This window comes from Branchiostoma floridae, chromosome 1, assembly GCF_000003815.2.
Source record: "Branchiostoma floridae strain S238N-H82 chromosome 1, Bfl_VNyyK, whole genome shotgun sequence".
Taxonomy (NCBI): Eukaryota; Metazoa; Chordata; class Leptocardii; order Amphioxiformes; family Branchiostomatidae; genus Branchiostoma; species Branchiostoma floridae.
The window spans coordinates 12,882,111-12,892,939 of record NC_049979.1 but is presented as its reverse complement, the minus strand read 5'-3'; the positions used below and the strand labels follow the sequence as shown (position 1 = coordinate 12,892,939).

The following is a 10,829-nucleotide window of genomic DNA, read 5'->3' as shown; positions in this document are numbered from 1 at the left end:
CAAAATCAGTCTACCTGAACGAGTAGCTTTTATTTTCAAGTGCCAAAAATGTACATTCACTTGTGACCCTAACATCATTAGTTAGATGCAAACACAGAACCCTTTTGTTGGTAAAAGTTGACTTTTCGTTAGAATTACCATAAACTGAACAACAATGGAGGGATAAATCATGGTAAAAAATCACAGTTTGCAGACAAACTGGCAACTGACATCTGTTGGTTGCTGCCTGGTTTATCACGCTTCAGTCACCATCTACTAATCATTATTGCTGATTGCAAAGTAGTCACTGATATTGAAATTACTACTAGTGGCAGACTTAATTACACTAATTTGGGGAAACCTACAATCGCAAGGTTCCCAGAAAATTTTGTCTCAGGAGGGAGCAAGAGAGAATCAATCGGGTGTATGAAAAGCAGTCATCTCATACATAATTAATATAGACAAATATCCATAACAATAGGATTTGATGACTGGTGTTCACAGCCTGTATCCTTGTCAGACTTACCATGTTGCAGGAAGGGGGGGTATTAGGGTACACAGTCCCTGTTGTTCCTCCCTCATGGCATGGCATGATCATGGCACAACCAAACCTCCTCCCTGTCCCAACATGGTCCGCACTTTGATGGGGATGAGGCCGGGGTCTGTGGCTACCCTCTCACTTGACTTATGAATTGTCTCATCATCTGTGAAGAAGAAAAAAGAAAACAATAGGATTTTATTGTCTTCCTCCTAGCTTATCTTTTGTAGAGTAAAACCTTTATGAAAGATTTCCAATGCTAAATTGATTTTCCCCAGGAGAGAAATAAAAGGAGGCCCACGGGGACAGCTTTTCAGGGAAACTGCCCATAATTGCCTTGATGTGATTTGATGAGGTCTGATGACTCCTGCCATAGGTCTGATTAGATTTTGTACAGGAGTTTGGCTAGTGTGGGAAAAAGATATTGTTATGTTTCAAACAATAGACTTGTGTATGGTAATGTAATAACATCTGGAGTTTCTAAATATAACTACTCACCACTGCCAGGACTACTCAACCTCATTCCAGAACTAACAGTTACAAAATTAGATTAGCATATGATTATGTTCTGAGTCAACAGTGCAGACAAGTGTTTGGAAACACTTTGATGTATTGACAGAGCATGCATTTACATGGGGAGCTTTATAATAAAACTTGACTCTTAGACAATCATTTTTCAACCCAGACTTCCAGTTTCCACTCAGTTTTTTTGTTTTTTATCATTTTAGGTGAACAATTTCAATGATGCTTCAAAGTACAATCTACACTTCCTCTTGACAAAAAGTACAATTAGATTAGGCAAGGAGGTTGTGTTTTTTAACCTCCTTGGATTAGGAAAAGGCCAACTTAGCGCCAAGAGTCTTGGTTCCTTTTTTTACAGGCACTTTGCAGGCATTGCCCCTTTTTATTGATTTGACAGCACAAGTTGGACCATTGAGTGGTAAACCAGACCACAGGTATGCCTATGGTCAAGCTATCAGCCTACTCTGTGGTCAGACAAGGTGTTGGGAAGTGAACCACAGAGCTAACATGAGTCATCAACACTCTTACAGTGTACCAGTCCAAAAGAACTACTTGACATTTAGCCAGGGACACATGAAATAGCATACAAGTCAACATTTCCACTTCTACACGCACACACGGTTACCTTTGTAAGTGGAAGCTTTTTTGTACATACTTCATGCACTGTACACAAAGGACTGCATGTACCAAAATCACTCAAGTAGTGCAATTAATCAATCTGTAATGTAAATATGGCGACATGTTATCAAAGTATCTTTCAGTATGCAGGAGATTTTTACCAACGGTATTGGAATTGCTGTTTCTGTATGTTGTCATTCAGTCAGACAGCACTTACAGTATGCTCAAAAGTTTGTTTGAACAGTGCTTTCATTAATTAAACAACAAAACAAACTTGAAAATTGCTTGTATGCTAATCTCAAGTTATCACAATGAAAGATCCATTTTGATTAAAGCTGTTGTGTTAGTAGATTTACATTACAGCTTGGTTGAATGACCTGACTTAATAATTCTGGTACAAACTTGAATCAACTGTGTGAACATCACAGTGCAACAAGCATGATGATCTGCTACTACTAGCTGTAGCTGATGGGCTGTGGATACTTTCCCTGAAAGCGGTCACACAACCATGGGCCCATATCATATGCTAAACAATAGTTGGTACCTTCTTAACTTGTACGTGTCATTAAAAAGAAAAGGTTCTCATCATATGTTCCCCCCACAGATTGACTACAATATGAAGAAATCTTACAAAAGATGAAACTTGACATTACATATACCAGTAAAACAACTTAAACCACACACTGAATGATTGAGTGAAACAACATCTTCACCAACATTTGAGCTGAAAGCCAAGTTTGGACATCTTGAATCATATGCTATACACAATCATTAGCGACCGGATATTAAGTCCACAAGACCAAACACTTGGTTGCCTACAAGGCAAATAGCAACCCAAACCACAGTGTCAGGCAGGCGGCACAACCTGGAGTTGGCCTCAGTTGGAAATAAACACTCTGACCCTGCATCTGGAACCTACCATACCCAGACAGCCCCAGGGGAGGACAAACTTTCCCCCAAAAACAACATCTGCAACATATCTGCAACAATAACCAGAGGAGCAGCAAGTTCAGGACAAAATTGCATTGAGACCAATGAGTGAAAATTGCTAGGTTGAGTACAGATCTGGACAAAAGTGTACTTCACCTCAATGGGAGCAGAAATTACCCTGACCGTTGGTAACCTTTCCCTACTGGGATGTACCACAGACTGTGGTTTGCATGGTAGGAGGGGGTACTCATAAAATTATCATTTGTGTCAAACACTTGATAAATTAAGTATCTAGATAAAGCTTTTTGCTAATGAATCCTCCCCATTGTATAACACTAGTAGATATCATTGGTAACAGATTTTGACTGGTACAATCAGGAAAACCAGGTTTCCCATGGGCACAGACCCACATGGTTGAAACTTGAGTGGAGCTCTGTTCTGGAATTCTTGACCCAGATCTAATGCATGGTCATAGGAAAGAAAAGTAAAACCTATATCCTAGCAAATACCGTGTCAACAGCACAGATTTCTTACTCACAAGAGAGATATTCCCTCTGAAGACATAAATCCTTTACTTTTAAATCCAATGGTCATTACAGTTGATTTAAGAGAAGCCCATTGGCCTCCAGATTCCTGAGAGGTTCAAGCAACATGTTCACTACTTCAAACATCCCAGCAGCAAACTGGATTAGGAGGGGGTAACTAGATACATCCCAGACCACAGTCCATTCAGCTGTAGAGGAGCCCAGGAAAAATGTGCACTTGTTGGAACTGGGAACACACTGGATAACAAGTGATGACATAGGTGTGTCTAGTTTGACTAGAATTTTTTCCCCTTTAGATGTTGCTCTATGTCCAGCTCTGTCCTCAGGTCTGTGATGTGAAAGTTTGTTTAGCTTCATCCGTCTGTACTTGTTAGGGTATTATACATCATATCTGTGTCTTTGTTGCTGATTATCCATGAAACTCACCTCCTATCCATCTATATTTGACTACCTAACTTCTCCAGAACTATCAAAATTGATGGATGCTTTGCATAACACATGTTCCACATATTATTTGCAAGGCTGCAAAATGTTAACTCTGCAGCAAAGACTAAACTAAACCCCTGAAAAGAGGTGTACATTGTACATAACTAAGATTAGACAAACATAACAATGGCCCACAGCTCAAACTTATGTAATTCCTCCCCCAGCCAGAGGACAGGCCTGAGTAGTGTCACATGAAGAGCATCAAATGTAGCTGAATTATGCCCCTCCTGACAAGCTGATAATTGTACAGTTTACTTACCATCCTGGTTAGATTTGCATCCAGGACAATGATAGGCAGGTAGGGAGATGATACTATACCCTGTAGAATACACTTTGCCCCTTGACATAAACTTTCCAAATAGGGAAGCCAGTGCCTGGTAAACAAGTGTGATGACAAATGGTTCCCTGTCTTGTCCATGGCAGAAAGGTGAACATAGCTTCACAGTGACTGGCACTCTAAATTAGAACCTTATGTGGCCAGCCCACAAACCCACTGGGCAAAGGAAGTGCCCACATTCCCTTGCACACATCCTCCTTCTCTTTCATGTCAAATCTATATCTGGAAAAAGTGGTTCCCTTGAACTTTTGTCCACCCTAAAATAAAACAGGTGTTTCAGTGCTGTTGTCATGTGCTGATGACCTCACAAGCAACAGTCCTGATGATCGTCACTGGCGCCATGGAAACGGGAAGGTCTGGATCTAGGCGGAGGACCTGAAAGGGGTTTTACTTACTCTTTTTAATCAACCTGAGGGATGTTTCCCTATTGATCATGCAATGGTAAGTCCAGTAAGCATGGTAAGAAAGATTAAATCTACCGCAAGGACTCAGAACTACAAGGCTCTTAAGATGAATAGATGCTTGTACATACATGTCTGGTGATCAACATGAATCTGATTATCTCCTGATAGAGCCCTTCCTTGTGACTATCTTTGGCACAGGAAGTTTGGACTATTCATCATGAAAATGCGGTCCCCTTTCCTGGTGCTGCCCTGGACTTGACCCAGCATATTCCACAGGCTTCCCCACCCAAGGCATTCCCCAGGAGGAGGAGAATTCTTCTGTGGTGTGTAACAGCCTTGCCAGCAGGACCTCTGACATCACCAGGAAAAATATACACAGGGATGAGTCAGGATTACCATTCCATATGTTCTGGAAATCCACCACATTTGGAACATTTCCCTAGGCTGGGTGCCATCCTGGTTAGTTTTAACATCTGCTGACTGCTGCAGTAGTCAATACTTAGTTGGTGTAGGGTTTTCGGAAAAACCTGTCCAGTCCGGAATGCGGAAAACCCTGTCCAGTCTGAAAAGAGGGTCTGCATGGGGGTATACGTTGTAAGCTACTAAGTACTAGTATACAACAACATTTTTTATCTTTGATATGGCTAAGCACAGAAATAACATCAACTTGAAGTGTGACACAATGTCATACAAAAATTATAACTTAACAAAAATCATCCATCATTGTTACTTCTGTGCATCATATAAAAAAACTTCTACTCTTTGAGACTGAACATGCTATTAGCCTTACGGCATAATTTTGCAAATAAAACACATTATTTTTAAAAGGATACATAGTTCTATACAGCTCACAACTTCTACTAGGGTTTGAAAAATACCATCTCGGCTTTATTGTAGTGCATTGTAAAATATATGTAATGTTTTAACATTGTGTACTAAGGTCATTCTTAAACCAGGATTTAAACAGACCAGCTCTCAAAATGAGCACTGCACACTTATCATTCAAAGAAAACCTTTCAAAGCCTGTCTTTGTAACGTATTGCCACTATTTAACAACCCGGAATTGATGGACACTCACTATCCATTGTTTGATGGACAATGGGTGTAATTCTCTCCCCTCATGTCCTACCAGATAAGTGTTAATTGGGTACTTTGCATTTGACAGAACTGACTTTGTGTGCATGTTGTACCTTTGGATCACTCATTATGCTGCCGATTCTATAGTTATGTGTATCAGTTTAGTGTAGGTGCTGTCTGAAGTAATAGTTTTAAGCATTGCCAGGAACCCCTATGCAGACCCTCTTTTCAGACTGGACAGGGTTTTCCGCCCCATTTCCCTCTTTGGACTGGACAGGGTTTTCCGAAAACCTGTTGGGGGTATAGAGACTGTTGGAGTGGATGTTAAGTAACCAGGAAGGTATCCAGCCTGACTTCTACCCATGTTTTCAATTTGGCTGTAGTACCTGACTATATTCCAGTGAGTAGATGATTGCGCAGGTGAGGCCAGACAAAATTCATTCTGTTTTTAACATCTTCTAGAGACCAGACAATAGACATGAGTATGCAGCAACAAGAACAACAAAATTAAAAGCAAGTCAAGCCTAAAAATTAATGATGCATTCAAGTTTATGAGGCCAACCTTATGAGCAAAGGATAAAAACTTTGCTAGTCGAATTGTCTATCAAGAAGACAAGAACCAATCATGATACAGTCTAGTAATACATGTACCACCTTTAAGTAACATGAAACAAGGAACTGTATCATGAACATGAAATATGTAAAGAAAGAATGTAGATTGTCAATGTCCATCTAAATCATGCAGCTAGCGTATTGAAACCCTTTGCCCATATTGTATTTTAGGCCTGCTGTGAATAACATCTAAAACTATTTTTAAGGCCAATCATTTCAACTCCAACACATAATCATCCGATTAATATCATAACAATGGGTTAGTCAAAAGCAGTACATATTTCTTCAGTATATGGTTGATAACGAAATTAAAATATAACTTTTCTTAGTATTGGCTAGAGGGCCAAAACAGGGGGAAAATTCTTGTTTTATTTATCTATTTGATGTCAAATCTACCATTACAATGCTGCATTGTTGTACAGGAAACATTTTCATACCGATGTAGTGGACAAAATCCATTTTCTCTGTTGCTTGTGCTTATATGTTTTGATGAATCTAGGAAGAAAAGCCTTGCCGGAGGGGCCACTGCTTTTGTGATGGGCTGAAAATTGTTTATGCTGGCACAATGCATATGCAAAACCAGTTTGTAGGAGTGCGGATGAATATGGGCAAATGAAAAGGCCTATTGTTAGTGAAGGATGTCGCTGCTTCAATGTGACACAGCACTTTCCTAGAAGGCTCACAGAATTGGCAACAATGACTGTGGAGGACTTTGATAAACTACACAGCGAATGTGGCCACCTCCGAAACCTTTGGCCCTGAATCATCCTGCACCACAATGGGACTGTCGACCACAGATCCCTAATGTGTCCACATTATCCCGTATTACCATACAACTTGCAGGGGTGGGCACAAAGGTGCCTGCATTAATTGAAAATCACACAATACCAAATAGCTGCGGATTTAAAGGGCCTCCGCATCACATTGAAAATTGCTCCATGATAGACATCGCCATTGTGGCAGCACATGGTGGCATTACACCGTCAACGGGGGCTTGAAAGGGGGCTGCAGTGATTCACCTCCCCGGCCTGATGTTACCCAGCCGCAACCACAACTTCCACAACTCTGACTTCTGCAGACTGGCAGGGAGATCACCAGCTTTATCAGTCAATTCATACCAAGGAGGAAATCTGATTACCACAATATCCTTTAATCCCCTGTGAGATTATCTCAAAGTATGTGAAACAGAAAGATGTTCACCTATGCATTGTTCCAACAACAACATTAAACCCAAGGATATAATGTCCTTGCTAAAACTGCAGATTAAACCTCTTGTATGCATATACTCAGTTCCATGGAGCTTTGTCATTTTCATGTATGTCTCAGGTAATAGTATATGTGTGAGACATAAGGATTCAAAGTTAAGCGAACTAAGATTGTGGAACATGCACCACGGTGTATTGTTGCATGGGGACATGCATAATGAATTATTCAACAGGTTGCAGAGCGTGGGTATGCCGGGCATAATTAAAGCAGCAGTGCGAGTCATTAGTGCGTGAATGGCTCACTTATGTGCAACAATGTGCAGGGAAGCCCTCCTGGCGCAGAGGTGCTCGATTCCATCACTGAGGGGGACTGGAGGAGGCGGTGCGGAGATTAGTCAAGCTACAAGTATGATTACTTGTGCAACAGCCAATGTTGCAGGGAATAAAGATGAAGATCTGACGATCATTTGGTCCTGTTTTTTAACATGATATTACATACGTATTTACCATATGTGAACAAGAAACAACAAAGCCTGCACAGTGTATGCAAGATCCGTAGCAGGCGAGGTAATAGCAATCCCTTTGATATTCTTATGTCAGGGTCCCAGAGTTGACACCCTACCTCAAGATAGTCTGCGCAATGCAGATAATCAGGTAAGGTGCCAACTCCAGGAGTGTGCATGTTGTAATCTCCAAGCAGATCCTATGATACTACGACATAAGATAGTATCATAATATCATCTTCCATTCTTTGGCCAACTTTACGATATTATCTTAAGACACCTTAGGATCTACTTGGAGATAATTCAGGTTGCTCCCTTGACCAACGGGATTGGTATTGTTTTCGGGATTGGTATTGTTTTGCGCTGGCTCATCCAGGTTAGAACAAAGAATATTATAAATACAATTATAATTTACATATAACTTAATTGCACAACAATTGTTCAAGGTAATCTACAAAGCTACAGTTCTATAGCTTATCTTAAGGCTTATTTAACTAATACAACATAAATTGTAGTATGGGATAAGGTTTCTTACAAGCATTTGAGGCTATGATATTACATACCACTGTACATATTCTACACTACAGTAGGGAAGGCAATGTGGATATACTACCCTGGTCTTCTGCTACTGTAATGGTCTGACTCTGAATACCCTGAAGTTGCAATGACTTTAATAGAACTTTTAATCTAACTTTTTCATAATAACTTTCTGTAGTCCTCTCTATAAATCTCTATCAAACACTTTCCTTGACTGTACCCCTTTCCCCATCCCTACACATGGTATACTACTGCATTACACTGACAGCTGCAGGCCAGGAACTGGTCCAGTTTGCAGTAGACATCTGTGAAAAGTGACCCTGGCAGGCAATACAATCCCTCTCCACAGTAATAAGGTGTGGGGCCAGTGGTGTGAACTTGTGATGGTCAAGTATAAAAGGCAACATATTTTACTGTTCCACAAGAATCTGAGCATTATCCAGAAGTCACCCCCAATGGGAGATAAAAGAAGTGACCCGATATGGCACAGTGCCATGTCCCGGGGCAGACTTGTGCCATGAAGGGGTGCTTGTGGTGGTTTGCGGATCATGGGGTGCAATGGAGGGTGAAAGCTTTTGTTGTCATGCCTCCAGGTCAATCCATATTCTTTTCTTTTCTTCCAGAAATATACAATGACATCATCATTGCAAGGCTATTGTGTTGAGACCTCCAAAAGACCAGCTGATTTAGAATAATTCCCTTCTTTGCCTGAAGCACTTGGCTTTGGTAAAATAACTATCAGCTGACCACATTTGTACTGGTACTAGACCATAAAGGTGACACTGTATATACAACATCACCACTTTGGTAACTACAGTATGCTGATTGGAACTCTTTGATGCAGACTGTAGAGTAAGCCCCATCACTGATCAGATAATTACCATGGTAGGGGGGTAATTATCTTATCTGATGAAAAGATTAATGACATGTATGTGCTTTTGATCACTCAGCTCAAAATTGCCACCAATATTGCAGAAGAACAGGTAGAGCAGGTTACCATGAACAATACCACAGTCTAATGATGCCTACTGGCCATTCCATTTGCACCACAATATGTCACTGGAGAATCCGATTAGTCATATTAGTTATATACCAATGATGTCCCACAGTAAATACAGTACGGTACTCGTCATTTTAATGACAGCTCAATGTCATGCCCTTCTTAACACCAAGGTGTGACAGGTCACCATTGAAATGATGCCCTATTTACCGGAATGATCACTAATAACCCAATAATAAAGGGACAGTCAAGTCAGTATATATCACATAATGGTACTTAAGTTAGAATGTACTGTGAAAAAAGCTCTGCAGTGTCATGTAGCATCTAGGCTCATTCAGACCATAATTCCTGTTATTCTTAGTACAGCTGTTGCCAAAACAAATTAATAACAAACAAATCTGTGTAAACTGTGCCCCCGGGGACAGCTATACAATACACACATCCATGATTCTTGTCATCTTTCATGCATTGTCAGTGGCCATGTTTTAAGATTCACCAAGTTCACTCTGTGTACATTTGCTTCTAAGGCTTTGGCTTAGTGGTAAACATCTTGCTTTTTGACCTCAGGGCTGGGAAAAATTTGAAAAAAAGTTTGAAAAAATTGAATGCTTGCTTAAAACCTGTGACAGTTTGACTTGAGTATATTTGTGGGGAAAAGTTTCATATGAAATGTTGATTTATTTGAAAAGCTTTGCAAATCAATATCATCAAATGGTGTAAAGAAAGATACAAGGAATTGTCATGTTTTCCCCTAGCCTGGTTACCATCCCGTTACCGCTGGCACATTCTTTTTGCCTGATCTGCATGGCCATGGAGAAAGCGAAAAGAGTATAAAGCCAGTGGTAACTAGGAGGATGACATCCAGGTAAGATATCCTCTCCAAGTAGAAGAAATGTCAAAATGTTGTTTCCCACCACCCCTGCATCGGGCCGAATCCAAAAGTCACGACTCCTTTGGAGAAAATCTCCCAGGCTGAATGCCTTAAAAATTGTTTATAAAACACCTTCTCCAATCCAAGATAACAAAAGCAAAACACAGTAGAGCAAATCATCTTCTAATGCTGCCTACTGCACGCAATATCCTGTACACCTGCACATGGAGAGGTGCGCTGCATGCTGATGAAGTACTGTCCTTCCAGCAAGGGGCAAGCTAGCCAAAATAACACATTCCTAACCTTTCCTTTGCCAAGATGCATAAGCAACACAATGTTTTAACCCTGCCAAACATTCAGACAGACAGACAGACAAGGCATAGAGACTGCACAAATTAGTCAGCTTCATACTCAGTCAAAGGGAAACTGTAAAAAAAGTGGGTGGGAGAAAGAAGAAATTAGGGAGTCAAGGTTAAATATTTTACTGTTTGAAAAAACTACACCCGGTAGTCCCCAATCGCTTTTCATGGACATTTGGAGCTTGGGTGCATTCGCTATTTCTTACTACCCATCCCAGAGTGTCGCAAATTACAAGGCATGAGAGCAGTACAGGAAGTAACTGTCACTCATTTGCTGCCCTAAGAAAAAGAGACTGATCCTGAGGA

The 10,829-nt window shown here is 40.6% G+C and overlaps 1 protein-coding gene across 4 annotated transcripts in view; it reads right to left on the bottom strand.

Moving 5' to 3' along the window:
* The window catches only part of LOC118422062 (DNA repair protein RAD51 homolog 2-like), a 56,830-nt gene that overhangs the window by 13,754 nt on the left and 32,247 nt on the right, over nt 1-10,829 (bottom strand). For all 4 annotated transcript variants that reach the window (XM_035829573.1, XM_035829590.1, XM_035829599.1 and 1 more), the window contains one exon: nt 506-683. In XM_035829573.1, the coding sequence (XP_035685466.1) occupies nt 574-683 (110 nt within the window). In that variant the 3' untranslated portion in view covers nt 506-573. The remainder of the gene's footprint in view (nt 1-505; nt 684-10,829) is intronic.